The sequence below is a fragment of the Podarcis filfolensis genome (genome assembly GCF_964270895.1).
Source record: "Podarcis filfolensis genome assembly, chromosome: Z".
NCBI classification, from domain to species: Eukaryota; Metazoa; Chordata; class Lepidosauria; order Squamata; family Lacertidae; genus Podarcis; species Podarcis filfolensis.
Genome location: NC_139617.1, coordinates 45,689,188 through 45,707,830, shown reverse-complemented (window position 1 = coordinate 45,707,830; position 18,643 = coordinate 45,689,188). Strand labels below are relative to the sequence as shown.

At 46.4% G+C, this 18,643-nt stretch overlaps 1 protein-coding gene across 6 annotated transcripts in view; it reads left to right on the top strand.

The window, feature by feature from the left end:
* The first annotated feature begins 399 nt into the window (after positions 1 to 399).
* Positions 400 to 18,643, top strand: part of CDK5RAP2 (CDK5 regulatory subunit associated protein 2) — a 135,805-nt gene continuing 117,561 nt past the window's right edge. For 4 of the 6 annotated variants that reach the window (XM_083597132.1, XM_083597129.1, XM_083597131.1 and 1 more), the window contains exons 1-4: positions 400 to 828; positions 4,887 to 4,954; positions 6,838 to 6,905; positions 10,319 to 10,429. In XM_083597132.1, the coding sequence (XP_083453258.1) occupies positions 776 to 828; positions 4,887 to 4,954; positions 6,838 to 6,905; positions 10,319 to 10,429 (300 nt within the window). In that variant the 5' untranslated portion in view covers positions 400 to 775. The other 2 variants (XM_083597130.1, XM_083597133.1) reach the window with 2 other exon arrangements.

Here is an 18,643-nt window from a genome sequence, read left to right as displayed (position 1 = left end):
AAGTGGAACAAGATGTGGTGGGCTCTTCTTCCTTGAAGGCCAACTGTCATGGATGCATAGCTGTCAACGTTTCCCTTTTCTTAAGGTAAATTCCCTTATTCCGAATAGGATTCCTCGCAAGAAAAGGGAAAAGTTGACAGCTATGCATGGATGCTTTAAAGATTCCTGCATTGCAAGGGGGTTGTACTAGATGACCATCGGAATCCCTCCCAACTCTACAATTGTAATTAAATGTATTTTGAATGTACTGCTTCGGCAGGAGAGAAAATAATATTTCCCGCTTTTATTTCCTCTCCTCCTGCTTCTCATGACCAGATTGCCCCAACCACCCCACCCACCCCCACGTGCCACGCCTCTTCCTGGAGAAAAAAATGCCCGTATCGTGTCGTTGCTTCCTGTCGGCATGCGCCGCGTACCCGGAACAAATATGACGGCTCAGCTTCCGCCCCGACAAAAAAACCCCCGCTTTTGCATTCACCCGCCTATCGGCTGCGACGTGCCACATAATTCCCTTAACAAAGATGGCGCTCAAAACGCCCTCTCTCAATGGAAGTAGGCAGGGAAAGATGGCGGCAAGCCATAGGATTAACTGCGCAGCTTTTGCCAGGGCGTCTCTCGCGGCTTCATCAAGATGGCTGGGGGCGCCGCTGAGGCCGTTTGAATTCCGAGCCAGCCGCCAAACTCGGACAATAACAGCCCGGGTCGCCGCCGGGGAAGTCGCAGCAGCCGCTCGCCTGCTCGCCCCTCCTCACCTCTCTCTCCCGTGTTTCCAGCTATGGACTCGCTGCCGGGGGAAGACCCCACTTTGCCCTTGGAGTTCAGCGGCAGGTACCTTCGCGAGGGAGGCGGAGACCGTTAGAACCGTTACGTGGAGGGAGGGGGGTGGAGGAGGATGAGGGCGAGTTGGAGTTTAATTCTAACTCTTTACTACCCGTGGCGTGTTTGCACGGGCGTGAAAAGAGGTGTGTGTGTGAGAGAGAGTGAGAGTGAGAGAGAGAGAGAGTGAGAGAGTGAGAGAGAGAGAGAGAGACAGACAGACAGAGAGAGAGATTTAATACCCCCCCCCCGGTGTGGGAGGAAAAAAATATTCCTAGAGGTGGGGGCTTGACCGAAGAGAAGGCATTCAAGGCCAGTACCACTCTCTTCCCCTCTCCGTCCCTTCCTCTCCCCACACCGTTGTTCCTTGTTACAGAACAGTGGAGCCTCCAGCCTCAGAGGCAGTGTATCTGCGCATCGCCTTGGGGGAGGGCATCTGAAAGGGCATCAAATGGTTGGCTATTGCTGCCGGGGAAGGCAGTGGGAGAGGTGTGTGTTGGCAAGGAATGTGTATGTGTTTTAATCAGGGTGGATAAAAATGATTTTTAAAAATTAAAATCGGATTTTTAAAAATTAAAATAGGATTTTTGGAGGAAAAATCTTTCTAAAGATAGTTTTCTGTTTAAGTTACGTTATAGTCCAAAGGCTGTTCATCAGGAAATAAGGATTTAAGTTTTTCATGTGTGCTAAAACTCAGTCTAAGGTATTTTTTTAAAAAATGTTTAACCACATGAGTTAACAAACATGGATACATATGCTATAATGTTATTGTTTTAGTTAAATTGTTTAAATTGCTATTAAGGAAATATATGTTTTTCTCCTTCCAGTAAAGTACAGCAGAAAAGTTGTCCAAATATAAACAGTTAACTTATTAAACCTCACAATAATTCCATAATTATCTGTCTTATGTATTTCTAATAGCATAACCAAATCAGTAATTTTTGAAACAACTGTAAAAACTACTCTGAAAATTTATTATTTCAGAAAAGAAACCTTCATCTGGTTGTAAATATTAAGATTATACCAGCAAGAATGAGTCTTTCTGTAAAAAAATGATTTAAATCAAGTCTTCCTGACTAGTGTTTTAAATCGTGTTTTAAATCGAATTGATTTAAATCAAATCCATCCTGGTTTTAACGACCCCCCCCCCCACTTTAGTGGGATGAAAATAATTGTTTTCCAAGCGGGGAGGGAGCTTGACAGAAGGCATTCAGGGCCACTGTCCCCGTCCCCCACTCTTTGGTGTTACCTGTGGCTGGCGACCCTTAGTGCCTTTTGTTAAGACCCCTCTTGGAAAACTATATTTTACTCCTACTGGGGTTTTTTAAAATCTCACACCCACACATCAGTGGTTTGTTGTGGAATCCATTTTTACCATTATTGTATTGCTACTGGAAAAGCGGATGTGTGAGGTGTGTGCTACCAAAGATGGTTTGGTGGGTGGAGGGGGATATGTAACCCTCTTTTCCACTAGTGGGAGCAAGTCTGTGGGGGTGTGACTCTTTGTATGGCTTTTGAAGGAGGCTAGGCAAATTTTTGCACCCACAATGTTGGTATTGTCCAGAAGAGTTCAGTGGAGCCTCCAGCCTTAGAGGCAAATTGCCATTAAGGCTGTCAGTCACCTCCTGACTCAGGTGTAGAAATAGATTGCTAATAAGCAAGCATGATGAGCATTGCAGCCTGGGTCCAGCACACAACAACATGGTCAAATTACTAATTCTTTCACCTCTTTCCACCTACTCCAAGGCTTTGTCCTAAACAGTTTTTTAAAGCAAGTAAAAGCGCTCTCTCTCTTTCTCTCTCTCTCTCTCTGTGTGGTTCTCCAAGGATTTTTCCACAGGTTACCTATTTTCTCTGCTGTTGATGCCAGTCTGCAGGAAGGGGGAACTGGGTCTGAAGGGAGCTTGATTTTGAAACATTTAATAAGTGACTAATGCTTCTCTCCAGGCTTGAAAAAGCTTAACATCCAAAAATTTATTTGTTTTTATTGAGAGAGAGATGGCAACTCTAGCTACAATGGGTTTAATCTTATGAATGTAAAGAGAGCCCTATTCATTTGGACCAAAGGCCTACCCAGCATCAAGTTTCCAAGCTTGGTTATAGTAGATGCCTCCAGAAAGGCTAGAGGTAGGGGAGTCCTTGTCCGTTGTTTCTCAAGCAATTACTGTAGTGCACTAAAAACAAAAGAGAAGTTCTGTGTCCCATGTGATACAATAGCCATGTGGTCCAGATACTTTACATTGGAAACATATCTAGACAAAAGGAACTGACTGGGCACATTGGACCTCTCCAACTCACATGCTTCTTGAAGCACTTTGCACTCTATAATGTGCCATGACTGTTGCTTCCTTTTGGTGCACAGTATTTTTAAGTACCGTATTTTTCGCTCTATAGGGCGCACTTTTCCCCCTCCAAAAATGAAGGGGAAATGTGTGTGCGTCCTATAGGGCGAATGCAGGCTTTCGCTGAAGCCTGCAGAGTGAGAGGGGAGAGCCCCAGCGCCAGCCCCACAAGGTCGGGGGACAGAGGGAGGCGGAACGCTGCCATCCCGCTGTCTCCCGAAGTGGTTTGGAGGCTGATGGCGGGGAGACCCCGCCGCCAGCCCCGCAAGCTCCGGGGACAGTGGGGAGGCGCAGCGCGTCTCCCCGCTGTCCCCAGACCTGATCTGAAGGCGGGCGGCGAGGAGAAGAGCGCTTCTCCCCGCTGCCTGCCCCGCAAGCTCCGGGGACAGCGGGGAGGCGCAGCGCGTCTTCCCGCTGTCCCCAGACCTGGTCTGAAGGCGGGCGGCAGGGAGAAGAGCGCTTCTCCCCGCTGCCTGCCCCACAAGCTCCGGGGACAGCGAGGAGGCGCAGCGCGTCTCCCCGCTGTCCCCAGACCTGATCTGAAGGCGGGCGGCGAGGAGAAGAGCGCTTCTCCCCGCTGCCTGCCCCGCAAGCTCCGGGGACAGCGGGGAGGCGCAGCGCGTCTTCCCGCTGTCCCCAGACCTGGTCTGAAGGCGGGCGGCAGGGAGAAGAGCGCTTCTCCCCGCTGCCTGCCCCACAAGCTCCGGGGACAGCGAGGAGGCGCAGCGCGTCTCCCCGCTGTCCCCGGACCTGGTCTGAAGGCGGGCGGCGGGGAGAAGAGCGCTTCTCCCCGCTGCCTGCCCCACAAGCTCTGGGGACAGCTGGGAGGCATAGCGCGTCTTCCCGCTGTCCCCAGACCTGGTCTGAAGGCGGGCGGCGGGGAGAAGAGCGCTTCTCCCCGCTGCCTGCCCCGCAAGCTCCGGGGACTGCTGGGAGGCGCAGCGCGTCTCCCCGCTGACCCCGGACCTGGTCTGAAGGCGGGCTGCGGGGAGAAGAGCGCTTCTCCCCGCTGCCGGCACCACAAGCGCCTGGGGGGGAAATAATTTTTTTTCCTTTATTTCCCCCCTAAAAAACTTGATGCGTCCTATGGGCCGGTGCGTCCTATGGGGCGAAAATACGGTAGATTGCCAATAATATCACTTGGAACTGGAAAGGCACTCTTACAAAAACTTGGTGCTGTACTCCAAAATACGTTGTGAACAATGTTCAAACTAACCAGGTGCCAGCTGCTTTTTTTGTGACTCAAGAGTGCCTTCTTGCAATCAAGTTGATATTTCCTGTCATAAGTCTTGCTTTGCAGAAGCAGTGGTGTGAGTTTTCTGAATTTTTCCCTATGCATATTAGACAAAGAAAACTTTGTATTTGCACTGGGGAAATTTATGGTGCCCTAGAGAGTGTTCTAATTTAGCATGCTTATTTTGCTTGTATTTAAGTAAAGAAAGATGGAAATTTTCAACCTGCCAAGCTTCCCAAATATTATATTTGCAGTTGGTATGTTCCACTATTACAAGTGAAGTTTGGGAACAAAATTTTCTGTGAAAAAATAAAACACTGGGGGAATATTCTGCCCCAAATTTCTGGCTACAAGGTAGCTTCTTGTGTTCCTGTTTTATGTATGATTTTGAGTGATCCCAACTAAATTTGGGAAATGTACATGTGAGAGATATTGCATTGATGAATCTGACTTCTAAAAGCTTTCCTCAAGTGAATTCTCCTGCTTCTTCCTAGTGTGAATATGGCCAAACTTCTTGATGTATCGGGAGATGAAGTCCGAATTCGTCTGGGAGGTGATGGAGGTAAAGCTATAGGAATGCCACTTACCTTCTCTTTTTTTAATTCATTGATTAGGTCTGTGTGTACAGAAAGCAAATTTGGGATGGGAAAGAAATTTCAAATGTAGACTTCGGTGCATTTCAGTTCCTTCTTCTATGCAATTGCTGAGTCCAGTGATGGTAGTCTAGTACAGAGGTTCCCAGACATACTTGGGTGGTGCTGTGGGTTAAACCACAGAGCCTAGGACTTGCCGATCAGAAGGTCGGCGGTTTGAATCCCCGAGACGGGGTCAGCTCCCGTTGCTCGGTCCCTGCTCCTGCCAACCTAGCAGTTCGAAAGCACATCAAAGTGCAAGTAGATAAATAGGTACTGCTCCGGCGGGAAGGTAAACGGCGTTTCCGTGTGCTGCTCTGGTTTGCCAGAAGCGGCTTAGTCAGGCTGGCCACATGACCCGGAAGCTGTACGCTGGCTCCCTCGGCCAATAAAGCGAGATGAGCGCCACAACCCCAGAGTCATCCGTGACTGGACCTAATGGTCAGGGGTCCGTTTACATTTACCTTTTACCCCTTTTCAGGGGGAAAAATTTTCAGAAAAAAAATTACTCAGCGCCCCCCGCCCCCCCCTGGAAATCTACCTTCTTTAGCTGAACAAACAGGAAGATGCAGGCAAATAGGCATGCCAGCTGTGTTCCACCTTCTCAGGCCTGGGTGAAGCCAAAAGGTTCACCCGAACCTGGGAAACCTCTTACCTCCAACATGACTGCCAGGGAGGCATTGTCACCATCTCGCAACGGCACCTAACCTGGCAATAAGCACTATTATAAAACAGATGAAACATGTACAGTTTTCAATTCCCCCCCTCTCTTTATGCTTCCACCGCCCCCTTATTCAATGCCCCCCAATTGCACCCAAGACCGCTACTGTCCCCTGGATTTTTCCAGCACCTCCCAGGGGGAGGTATTGCCCACTTTGGGGAACACTGGTCTAGTACTTCACTCCATGCCAAATATAGCCCTCCAGGCCTCCCTGTCTGACTTTTGTGACCCTCAACAGCCCTGTTCTGCACTCTTTTAGTGTTTTTGCTAGGATGGAACATGTTCTTCAGTGGTGGTAATGCTTCTTGCTTTACTGGATAGAGGGAGATGGGGTGTGGGGTAGCAGTTTGTTTGCTATAGGAACCTCTGGCTTTTGTGTTGCTAGAATGTGTCTTCTTAAAGAAAAATTAGAGTCACACTTGTTGTTTTGTCTACTTTTGCTTCTGACTGTGCCCACCACAGACACATGACACCCACACCATTGGTAATGTTGTCCATGAGAGAATATGGCCATAATACACTCCCAACCCCTGTTCTGTGTAATATCTTGTTAAGGCTAATCTCAGGTAACCGTGTAGGAGCTGTTGAGAGATGAATGCACCTTCTGCATTACTGTTGTTCAGCTGCAGGATTTATAGTTTATTCACTTTGTAGCTTGCTGCATAACCCAGGTGAATAATTCCGGCAAGGGAATTGAGAAACCACACAAGTATTTCTGTCAGCCCAAGGGAAATTTGTGTTTTGTTTCTCAAATATCACCCTGTCTCCATCCTGCATAGCAAACTGCCTTTTCAATTTGGGCAATGAAGGTGTTTCAGAAACAGTTTTGTGATGTTACAAAGTAAAGAAAAATAGTCACTAAAGCTTTCTGTGTATGCCTAAGCACCTGAAGTAGCTTTTCAGATCTTGGTTGGCTTGTTAAAAGAATAAAGCCCTTACAAATACTGGAATTTGATGTTGCTGCTATCCTCTCTCTGACTACCTACTTCTTTTTTAGTTTCTCTTCTTTCTTAACTGAAGGTGATGTATGCACAGTGCTGAAAAGTTAAATTTACTGGAATCTGAATAAACTTTGTCTTTTGAAACTTGTAGCATTACCAGATGTGGCAGAAGACACAGTGTCACCAACTAGAGCACGGACCATGAAAGACTTTGAAAATGTGAGTGAATGACTTTTGGCCACCCAGTGAAGTGTGTAGGTTGAAGCAGACCATTTCTTGTTCAGTATATACTGAGGAAAAGGGGGTTTACAAAAGTGCTGTTAAGGGACTAAGCAATAACCTAACGTCCTCCATTTTCCCCCTATATTGCACATGCAGCTTCTGCTGTGCTGTTGCATACATATTAAGTTAATCTACAAAAGTAGTTTCAGTACTGGGAAAATACAGCTTGTATTTGTAGATATTTCACAAATAAATAAGTATGGAAAGTTTTAGATGCATATTTCTGTGGGCAGAATTGTTTCTGGGTAATTAAGAGTATTTACTGGTTTTGAAAATTTACAACTGAGTTTACTTCAGGGTTGCATTGAGTTCAGCGTATAAGCAAGGTCTTACAAGGATTACTATCACTTTCCCGTCAATCTTATACAGAAGTTACCCCTTGCTGGGCTGGGTGGTGGTGGTTGGATTTGTCTAAGCCCAGACCTGCTTGTCCTCCACTGAGGAAGTGCAACCAGAGGCATATGTACCACCAGCGGAGAGCCCCAATATGGGCCCTTCTGGGGAGGGGCTGACCAAGCCCAGGATCCTTTGGATCCTAAGCCAACCCTGTTGCTGTGGCAGCATTCAGGTTTGTGTGGTGATTTGTTTGCCTTTCTGCCCTCTTTAGGAGGCCTGCAAATGTGGTGGAAGCTCTTTTACTTTGTTAAGCTGCACTGAGCAGCTCCTGGGGTTTGGTTTGCACACCAAGCCCCATTTGAATTTGGTGTCTGTGTGTGTGTCTTAAGCAAGATTGCTTGTAGCTTCTATACCTACTCTAAGCCTTTCATTATACAGAAGCATGGACATCAATATTTTATTAGTAACATATTAGATTTCTCCATTTGGAAAGCATCTGGCAGACAGCAGGGATACGGGCCAATTGCTTTATTTGGATGTATGTTTGAAACTCATTCTTTTGAAAAAATTAAATCCTTTTCTTTTCCCTCTAATGCAATTTTCTGACATTTTACCCTCCTTCATTGGGGGTTAAGGTTAAGTCTCAAGCAATGAAGAATGCTGGGACAGCAGACTGTCCTAAGGGTACTGTGTTTGCCTTTTTTCTGCAAGTAGTTGATGTTTAAAATCTTCAGAGGAAGATATATTTACCTGTCCCCTGTCTCTCCCGTCCCATTGAGAATGGTCTGTTCTGGGCTAAAATGGTTCTGTCAGTTTCCTACCACAAACACTGTTCTGTGTGCCACTTTCCAAGTATGGATCCATTAATGCAGTGAAAGCAGTGTCATCCATGCACATAAGTAGGCTTTTGGGAACACTGAAATTTGCATAGGTAGAAAAAGAAAACTCCAGGATGCTTTGTGGTTGCCACAGAATGCTGACTACCTCTTGGGGAGAGCAGGCAGAAAACCAGAAGGGGAGGGGAAATGAAATGGTGCATGCTGTAAGAAGGCATGCTGGCTGGAATCCGGAATAGGAACAGTCCACACTGCAGTGTTTAGTCACAAGTCCAATTTGTTCTTTCTCAACAACATTTTTTAAGGAATATAAGATCTGTCGACTTAGTTGCTAACCATTATTTATGAGTATCGCCAATCCCCTCTCCCACATCCCATTGGCATGAACAGGGGACTTTGAGGAGAAGAAGCAGAGTGCTCTCCCATTTGTGCAGGGTGAAAGGTAAGAAACAGCAGGAGTTTCTCCTGCTGTTTGGATGGGACTCTTGCTCTTGGTTTAAACAAAGCATTGAAAATGAGACCAGTAGCATGGGGATCTATGTGATGGCAGATGTCCAGAAGCTTGTGGGCATTCTACTCCAATGGGAACCCTTGAAAAACACCTCTTACTCTCAAATTCAACACACAGGAAGCAGTATCAGCTTCTCTTTCACATGTGAGACTGCTTGGGCAATGTGCCCCAAAATTCTCAACTTTTTAGTTCTCTCACACATATTTGTGTAAGAGTTTGCATTGTAGACAGGGCTTTTTCAGGGGGAACTCACAGGAACTTAGTTCCAGCACCTCTCAGATGGGCACCATTGCCATTATAAGAGAGCGAGGGAGGTGTTTATGGTAAGTTCCAGCACCTCTTTTTCAAGAAAAATAGCACTAATTGTAGGTGTTTATAATAATAATAATAATAATAATAATTATTATTATTATTATTATTATTATTATTATTATTATTATTATTTATTATTTGTACCCCGCCCATCTGGCTGGTTTTCCCTAGCCACTCTGGGCGGCTTCCACAGAAACCAAAAATACACTAAAATCACACATTAAAAACTTCCCTGAACAGGGCTGCCTTAAGATGTCTTCTGAATGTCAGGTAATTGTTGATCGCTTTGACATCTGATGGAAGGGCGTTCCACAGGGTGGGCGCCACTACCGAGAAGGCCCTCTGCTGGTTCCCTGTAGCTTTGCTTCTCGCAATGAGGGAAATGCCAGAAGGCGCTCGGCGCTGGACCTCAGTGTACGGGCAGAACGATGGGGGTGGAGACGCTCCTTCAGGTATACTGGGCTGAGGCTGTTTAGGGCTTTAAAGGTCAGCACCAATACTTTGAATTGTGCTCGGAAACGTACTGGGAGCCAATGTAGGTCTTTTAAGACCGGTGTTATGTGGTCTGTTTCTGTTTGGGGCAAATAAATGTCTGTAGGAGCACAGTATTGATTGCAGGAAGTTGCTTGTTTGAGAGGTGCATGTTGCAATGAGGTGTGTTTGTGTGTGTGTGTGTGTGCATGAGCTAATGATGAATTAAGTTTTTGTGTGCTCATAATGACACAGAATTCATTGATTAGTTTAATCTCCAAAGAAACCTCTCAAAGTTATTTTTGTGTAGCAGCTGAATTGGTGAGATCCCCAAATCTTTTCAGTTACACTGTTTTTAATATGGTTGTGTGACATTGTTTCTGGTCCACCCTCTTTAGCAGATGTGGGGACCTCAAGCTCAGGGGCCAAATGAGGCCCTCCAGGTCTCTCTCTCTGAGGCCCTTGGGGCTCTTCCCAGGCCATACCCCCATCTCAGCATGTTCTCTCTCCCCAGGCAACACTCATCAGTGGCACTACCTGTTACTTGCCTGAATGCAAGACAGAGAAGTGTATGAGTGTCTATAGAAATTTGCCTGCAGAACAAAGGTAAAATTAATATTTGTTGCTCTGCTCACCACTAGCATGTTTCCCTCAGGAGGCTGCCTAGGAGGCAATGTAGCCTGTAGGCTGACTGTGTTTTTCACTTCTGCTATACAGGTAGTCTTGGAAAACACAGAACTTTCTCAACATTTTTAAAGTTTTTCCCTAACACTGATATATATTCCAGGATAAACTTGATGAGAGCATTTGTTTCCATCCTGTTCACATGATATTGCTGGATTGGTACAGTATGTATGTCACATGGTATTTCTCTTTCGTTATAGCAAATAATTGAGCTGCGAAAGGAGAATTTCAACCTGAAACTGCGCATATATTACCTGGAAGAGCGCATGCAGCAGAAATTTGATGGTCCCAATGAAGACATCTACCGAATTGTAGGTCTTTTTAAATCTCTTATAACTGATATAATTTATTTATTCATTCACTAAAGCAGTTGTAGGCTTTCTGGTTGAAGATGGTGATGAGTAAGACTGTCCTTGAACCCTGCAGTCTATTTTAATTTGTTTTTATTTTGAATAGTTTTAAACTTAGTTGGCTTAGCTGTTAAAAAAAATCTGCAAAAAGAAATCAGGAAAAAGGAGTGATAAAATAACTAAATAGTTGTGGTGATTCAAAGGTTTAATTTGAAATCAAGTTGGGTTTGCTTTGTTGGTGTGTCTGGTAGCTTCTTTCTTACCTCATGGATGTTGGCTCATAATATGGATCAGTATTGTTTTATTGATGCTGTTGCTGTAGGTTTGTCATAGCCTTTCACTAGAGCAGTAAACTTACCGTATTTTTCGCACCATAGGACGCACTTTTTCCCCTCCAAAAATGAAGGGGAAATGTGTGTGCGTCCTATGGTGCGAATGCAGGCTTTCGCTGAAGCCTGGAGAGTGAGAGAGGTTGGTGCGCACCGACCCCTCACGCTCTCCAGGCTTCGCACACCTCTCTGCAAGCAGCGGGAGCCCAGCGCTGGGCTCCCGCTGCTTGCGGAGACTTGCCTGCATGCCGAAGCCTGCGCGCGCTGAACTCAGCGTGCCCAGGCTTCGCGGACCTCTCCGCAAACAGCGGGAGCGCTCCCGCTGCTTGCGGAGAGTTGCCAGCATGCCGAAGCCTGCGGGCGCTGAGATCAGCGCGCCCAGGCTTCGCGGACCTCTCCGCAAACAGCGGGAGCGCTCCCGCTGCTTGCGGAGAGTTGCCAGCATGCCGAAGCCTGCGGGCGCTGAGATCAGCGCGCCCAGGCTTCGCGGACCTCTCCGCAAACAGCGGGAGCGCTCCCGCTGCTTGCGGAGAGTTGCCAGCATGCCGAAGCCTGCGGGCGCTGAGATCAGCGCGCCCAGGCTTCGCGGACCTCTCCGCAAACAGCGGGAGCGCTCCCACGGCTTGCAGAGAGCTGCCTGTTTGGGGGCTGGGGTCGGGGGAAGCTCGAGCTTCCCCCACCCCAGCCCCGCGCCTGGGGGGAAAATAATTTTTCCCCTTTATTTCCCCCCCCAAAAAACTGGGTGCGCCCTATGGTCCGGTGCGCCCTATGGTGCGAAAAATACGGTATATCAAAGCATTTGTATCCTACCCTTCTGGTGCAAAAGCACTACCCAGGTTGGCTTACAAAAATTACAAATGTATATAAACAATATATAAAACAAAGGTCCAAGGAGTGTGGTTCAGCAGTTAAAACCAACACATGAAAATATCACATACAATACTATCTTGCCAGAAGAAAACAAAATTTTGGTGAAAAACATCAAGGGAGGAGGGTGTTAACCATACTTCATGGAATGAAGTGTTCCATAATTTGGTTGCAGCCACTGATAAGGCCCTCAGTGTCTTGTTCCCCTCAATCATGGTTCTTGGTCAGCAGAGGAGTAGAGCATACAGGAAAGGCATAAGTCCTCCTTGGAGGAAGAGTCAGCACTGATTGACTAACAACAACAACAACAACAACACTTTATTATTTATATGCAGCCAGTCTGACTGGGTTACCCCAGCACTCTGGGTGGCTGGGTGATGCTGACCATCTGGAAGGGAAGGAAACCTTACTGTAATTGCCAGTATTTGTTCTCAAACTTAATCAGTTCCGGAAATCTGTTCAAAAACCAAAGTGTTCCAAAACCAAGGTGCGCTTTCCATAGAAAGTAATGCAAATGGATTAATTCGTTCCAGACTTTTAAGAACAAGCCCCAAAATAGCAATTTAAAATGAATTTTACTGTCTAACACAGGGGTCAGCAATGTGTGGCCCATGGGCTGGATGCGGCCCACAAAGACTGTTTTATCGGTCCCCGAGCCGCCCCCAAACCAAGCCGCCTGCTTGGTGAGTCCTCTGTGTGCGGCGCTAAACCAGCGCAGCGCGGGGACTCACCAAGTGGCGCCGGAAATTGTGTCTGTGCATGTGCAGATACTAGAAATCGCTTCTGCGGATGCCCAGATGCTGGAAATCGTTTCTGCGCAGGCGCAATTTTCAGCGTCTGGGCATGCGCACAAGCGATTTCCGGCAGTGCGGACATGCGCAGATGTGATTTCCGGCATCACGCTGTTCTGGTCTGGCCCATGGACAATCTCCGTGGGAGTGATCTGGCCCATGGTCGGTAAGCCCTACCGACCTCTGATCTAACGAGACCATTGAGCCATAAAATGAAAGCAATAATCAATGTACTGTACTCTAAAATTAAACAGTACCATAGATTATTTTTTTTTAAAAAATAAATCTTTTCTTACCTGCACTGATGATAGTCATTGTTTGGATGGGGGGCTTTTATCCATTTGCTCAGTCACACAATCAGTCAGTAGCTGAGCTGGGTTCCACACAGTCACAAAAACAAATTAACCGAAAAAGCCTCAAAAACAAAAAACGCAAAATAAATAGCAAAAACAAAAGCACCAAATATAAGCTCCAAATATCACCTCAATTGGAAACAGAAGACTTGAATTGCAATGGGGGGACATAAATTAGCAACGCAACAGTAAAAACGGAAGCTCAGGACTCAGAACAGAGTACGTTCAGCTCTCAAAGCAACGTTTGCAAACTGGAACACTGACTTCCGGGTTTGCAGCGTTCGAGTTTCAAGTTGTTTGGGAACTAAGCTGTTCCAAAATCAAGGTACCACTGTACATGTGGAAAGGATTTAGGGGTCTTGGTGGAACACAGTCCCACTTCTACTCTTTGATGGCCAGATTGAATAAAGCCATTCTCCATGGCCACTCATGTTGTGGCTGGGTTACTTCAGCCCCTGTGCAGTGTGGCTGCAATTCTTGATACATTTACTTGGGGATAAGTCCCCTCTGGATACAGCAGGATTTCTGAGTAAAGAGGTGCAGGACTGCACTCTGTGTGTTCTTTTATTTTTGAAAGCCAGTTATTCTCATTCTAGTTCTGGATTTGCTTAAACATAAATTCCCGGGTGTTAGTATGCCTTTGTTATATTTCAGCTATGAGATGTACGGTAATAAGGGGTTTAGAATGACCTTTGTATGATGTGTAGTATTACTTCTTAAACGATGCTGTTTCAGTACTAAAATAAAACAATTTCATTACTAGGAGTTCTAATCAAAGAGCTTCTTTCCTACTTAATTTAAATTGCTTGTTCGGTCTGACACTTTTATCAGTAAAACAAAGGCTTTCAGAAATTACATTATAATCCTTGCACATCAAACTGCAGCAGAAAGATGATCCATGTTAATATAAACTGTCTGCTTCTCTTGCTTGCATTTTCTTTTGCTTCTTTGTTCTGTAAGGCCATACAGAGAAATGATCAAATGAATGCTTGAGATAATATCCTATTTAACAAAAAATCCAGCTGCTGATTCCCTGTAGTGAGTGCAATTTTTGCAGCTGCTAATGCCTCGTTTAAAACTACTGTTCGTTTTGTGGATGTTTTGCCTGGCATAATTCAGATATCATATCAAACCTTGGTTTGTGCTAACCAGAGATCAGAACCCAAATCATGGTTTGAGCTTCCAGAAAAGGAATGGCCAATACATAATTTTGAGCTGCTCGTCTGCTTTTATCTTCCATCCTCTTAGCCCTAGCATCCTAAACTAAATGTCCTAATGCAGCAGCCTATGTAGGTGGAGCATTACTTGTAACAATGGAGTACAAGTCATGTTTTTCAGAATGCATCTCAAACCATGGTTCTGATTCTGGTTTGCTGGTGAACTGTAAACATTTCTTCGTCACTATGGGCAGGCAGCATGCAAGAAGAAGCTTCAGTTTTAAAATTGATTTATTTGTGGCCTTTGCATGCCACCCCATAGCATAGTTGTCTTGGTGGCTTACAACAAATAAGTAATAAATGGTGGTTTGTAACCAACTAAGCATATTAATGTTGAAACCTGTATCACCATAGCTCAGTGATCAAGGACTCACTTTGCATGCAGAAGGTCCCAGGTCCAATCACCAACATTCCTCAGCTGGGAATGTCTCCTGCCTGAAACCCTGGAGAGCTGCTGCCAGTGAGTGTGGACCATTGGTCTGACTTGGTATAAGGCAGCTTCCTGTGTTTCTAACTCTTTACTAAAATGAGAACAGAGAACACATGAGAAGGCAAGGCATACTCTCCAACTAGGTTCTAAGCATATTCGCTGCAGAATACATGAGTTATTGGTTCTATGTTTAAAAATCTGGTCCAGCATTCTCTACATCAGGGGTTGGCAAACTTTTTTAGCAGGGGGCCGGTCCACTGTCCCTCAGACCTTGTGGGGCACTGGACTACATTTTTTTTTTGGGGGGGGGGGGATGAACGAATTCCTATGCACACCAAGCAGGCCCCACAAATAACCCACAGATGCATTTTAAAAGGACACATTCCATGCAAGAGCACCAGGTAGGCCAGACAGTATTGTAGATGATAAAATTTAAAATTATTACTTTTTCTTACCTTCACTGAGGATAGTCATTGTTTGGGTAGGGGGTCCTCTCCTGGGTTTGGTGCTGCATTGTGGCCTGCTGGGCCTCCTGCAGCCGGCACCTCCTCTGCGCTTCGGGGGTGGGATGGGGGGCCCTCCTGCCGGCAGCAGAGGCCAGATCGCTGCCGCACAGTCAGCGGGGAGAGCTCCTGCCTGCTCACCCCACCCTCTCTCTTTTCCCTCCCCCTGTAAATCTCTTGCCCCCTCCCCTGCCCTGGATGGTGCCTCTTTTCCCGCCAGCGGCACCTCTGCCTCCTCCCTTTCCTCCTCCTGCACCTCCTGAAGGAGCACTTCGTGTGAGAACGTGTGGTGGCTTCCCTCTTTTTTGTCTTTTTTTCCAGGGAGCTCAGACAGTGGCCAGGCCGGGTTAATGACCTTTGCAGGCTTGATCCGGCCCATGGACTGTAGTTTGCTGACCCTGCTCTACACGCTAGGCTTCACTTCTGCTTAGGTTTAGCATTTTTAACTGTTCTTAGCTACAATTTCTGTGTTAGTCCTATGATTTTGTGTCCATATGATGCTGTGTCCCTGTGATTTTCCCCTATTTCTACCTATGATTAATCAAAATATAATTTATCAGATACACACACACACACAGTTTTTTAGTCCCACACAGCTCCCACCATCTTCTGAGTGGGAGGTACAATTTTTCAGCTCCTTTGGGGGTGGCCTCTTCTGCTCTCAGGCACCTTGGGAAAGCCTTTTCTTTCTCTAGCCTCTGCTCATTTCCTTCTGGAACAGAGAGCCCTTTAGCTACAAGTGGCTGTGGGTGTGGATGCTGGGCCAGATGGCGAGTGGGGAAGGCTCAGACTGTTGGTATGTGTACTGTAGGGCAAGGGTAGGACCAGACCTGCCTCCTGCCCACTGGCCTCTCTGTCCATGGGCCCATCGGGGGGCTTCAGCCGGAGCTTGGCATGCTTGTTGGCCCTGCGCCTGGCGCGTGGCTTGGTTCTGCTTCTGGCGCGTTCAGCGGAGTGTGAGCTGCGCGCTGCCTGCCTAGCGTTCTGCATGTGCGGCCTGCCCACCGACCTGGCCTCAGACAATGGTGCACGCTACCTGGGAGCTCAGCGGGGATGGGCCGATGTAGCAGGTGCTGCTTGTCAACAACGCTGAGTGCTGAGACGCGCTCCTGAGCACATGCAGAGTGCATTCCTCCTCCAGGTCTGGAAGCAGCTGTGGGACCGGCATGCAGGGTATTTATATTTTTCAAAATATAGTCCGCCGCCCCCAAGGTCTGGGGGACAGTGGACCGGCCCCCTGTTGAAAAAGTTTGCTGACCCCTGCTTTAAATGGTATCTTATGCCTGGGAAATATGAGGGGCACTCATTAAATATTTCCCCTGACGTACTTCCTGTGGACTGAGACAAACGAAACTGGACACAGTTATTAGTCCTTCTCTGCATAGCGACCAGCAAGAGTCACACACTTCTCCCATCGCTTTATGCAGCTGTGGAGACCTCATCTGTATAAGTTGGCAGGTTACATCAGAAACCATGACTTGACCTCAGAAATCAGCATTTCATTGTCTGGAAAAAGCTTGCCCTTCAAAAATAACTTCATGGTTGGAAAGAGGTGGAAGTCAGATAGTGCAAGGTTGGGAGAATAACAGGGGTGAGGAAGGATTTCATAGCCACAGGACCGTACTTCTGTCTGAGCAACATGCGAGTTATGAATCGGGCGTTAATCCTGCAGGAGGCAGACGCCTTTGGTCAGCATACCACACCTCTTGATTTTGATGGTCTTCAGCAATTTCTGCAGCAGTAGTATGTCCCGGTAATGATACCCTTTGTCAGGAAATCCATCATCACTACTCCGCGCTGGTCCCAAAAGACCATGAGCATGACCTTGCCGGTTGACGGTTGGATACATGCTTTCTTTGGAGGTGGTGAGGCAGAGTGCTTCCATTGTTTGGACTGGGATTTAGTCTCTGGGTCATAATGATGGACCCATGTTTCATCCTGAGTAATTAGTGTGGCAAAGAAGTCATCATGGTTTTCGTGACACATGGCCAAAAGAGCCCGTGGGCATGTGACTTGTTCCTGCTTCTGGGAAGGCATCACCAGTCAGTGAATCCACTGTGCGGATGCCTTTCCCATGTGCAAATGGTCATGGATGATTTTTTTCTACAGAGCCCACACTGATCTTGACATCTTCAGCTAGTTGCCGGATGGTTATGTGGCGATCCTCCAAAATGGCAGCCTCCACTTGCCGGATGGTGTCTTAATCAATGGCAGACTTTGGTTGCCCAGGAATGGGAACCGTTTTCCCCAAAGTCCGACCACACTTGAACTGATGATTCCAGTTCTTGACTACGTCATACAATGGGGCATCCTCCCCATAAGTCCCCTTTCCTCTCATCTAATGTCTCCCATGGTGTGTGCCCTTTCAAGTACAGGAACCTGATGACCACTCTGCATTCAACTGCATTATCAGTTGATGAACCTGATGACCATTCTGCATTATCAGACATTACTCCATGTTAGTACCTGTAGCAGAGAAACTGTTAGGAGTTCAGGGCTACAAATTACCACGTTGCCTATGGAGAGATTTATCATTATACATGTGCCATGTCATCCTTCTACGATAACTGGAAGTGGGTCAGGGGAAATCTTTAATGAGTGACCCTTGTATTAGAAAATAAGGTTCAAGGGGATAGATATATTCTGGAGATGTAATAGTAGTAATGTTGAAGACCTGCAGATAAGGCAGCAATGTCTGTAAATAAATGGATGAATGCTTGTAAGGCAACAGCTGTTGATATTGGGTGCCTCTGAACCTAATTTACTTAGTGGGATTCTTAAGCAACCAGAGGTGATAGTTTAGCTAAATACTGAAGATTGGTTTGAATGGATTTGGATTGCTCTCACTGTGGTTAAGCTCTCACAACTGCTGAGGCTCAGGGGAGCAAGATGGTTTTAAATTACAATTCTTTGCAATGTTGGAACATATTTGAACAGTGTTTGAATGTAAAGTATAATTAAATGAACTGTATCAATTCAAATCTTCAGTCTGAGACTTCTCTGTATGTATACAAGGGAAGGGCTGTTGCTTTTTTGTGTTTCATATAGGCTCCCCACAGTCATCCCCACAATGACTAGGGTGCTGGACCAGATGGACACTTGGTCTGATCCAGCAGGGCTCTTCTTACATTTGTATATGTCCTTGGCTCTCCCCCGACTTTTCTTTATGGGAGTATTTTAGTATCCCCTTGGAATTTATGAATTGCATTATTATATGACTCTTGATGTATACAGATCTATGAGAACCTTATTCTGTGCAATTTATTGTTGAAATTGCCATCTTAAGAAGAGCACTCCTTGACCAAGCCAAAGGTCTTTCCAGTCCTGGATCCTGTTTCCCACAGGGCCAACTGGACGCTACCAGGAAGTCTGCAAGAAGGCATGAACACAAGAGTTATTCCCCACAGTTGATATTTGTATATTTGCATTTGTATATCTGTTGCCTAGTTTGAGACCACTGATGCCGGACTGTGCACGCAGAACAAACCCAGTGCCATTAAAGATAGTTATTGCCAAGACAAAGTCCTAGCCTGAACAGCAAGTCATTACTATTACTATTAATACCCTGCCTGCTGAGGACAGCCTGCATAGACAGAGTCCCTCTAGTACATGAGAACCTTTTTCTGCCTACGAAGATGATCAAATCTGGGGCACCTCTGGGTTGCTGCTTTGTGTCCTGGTAGCT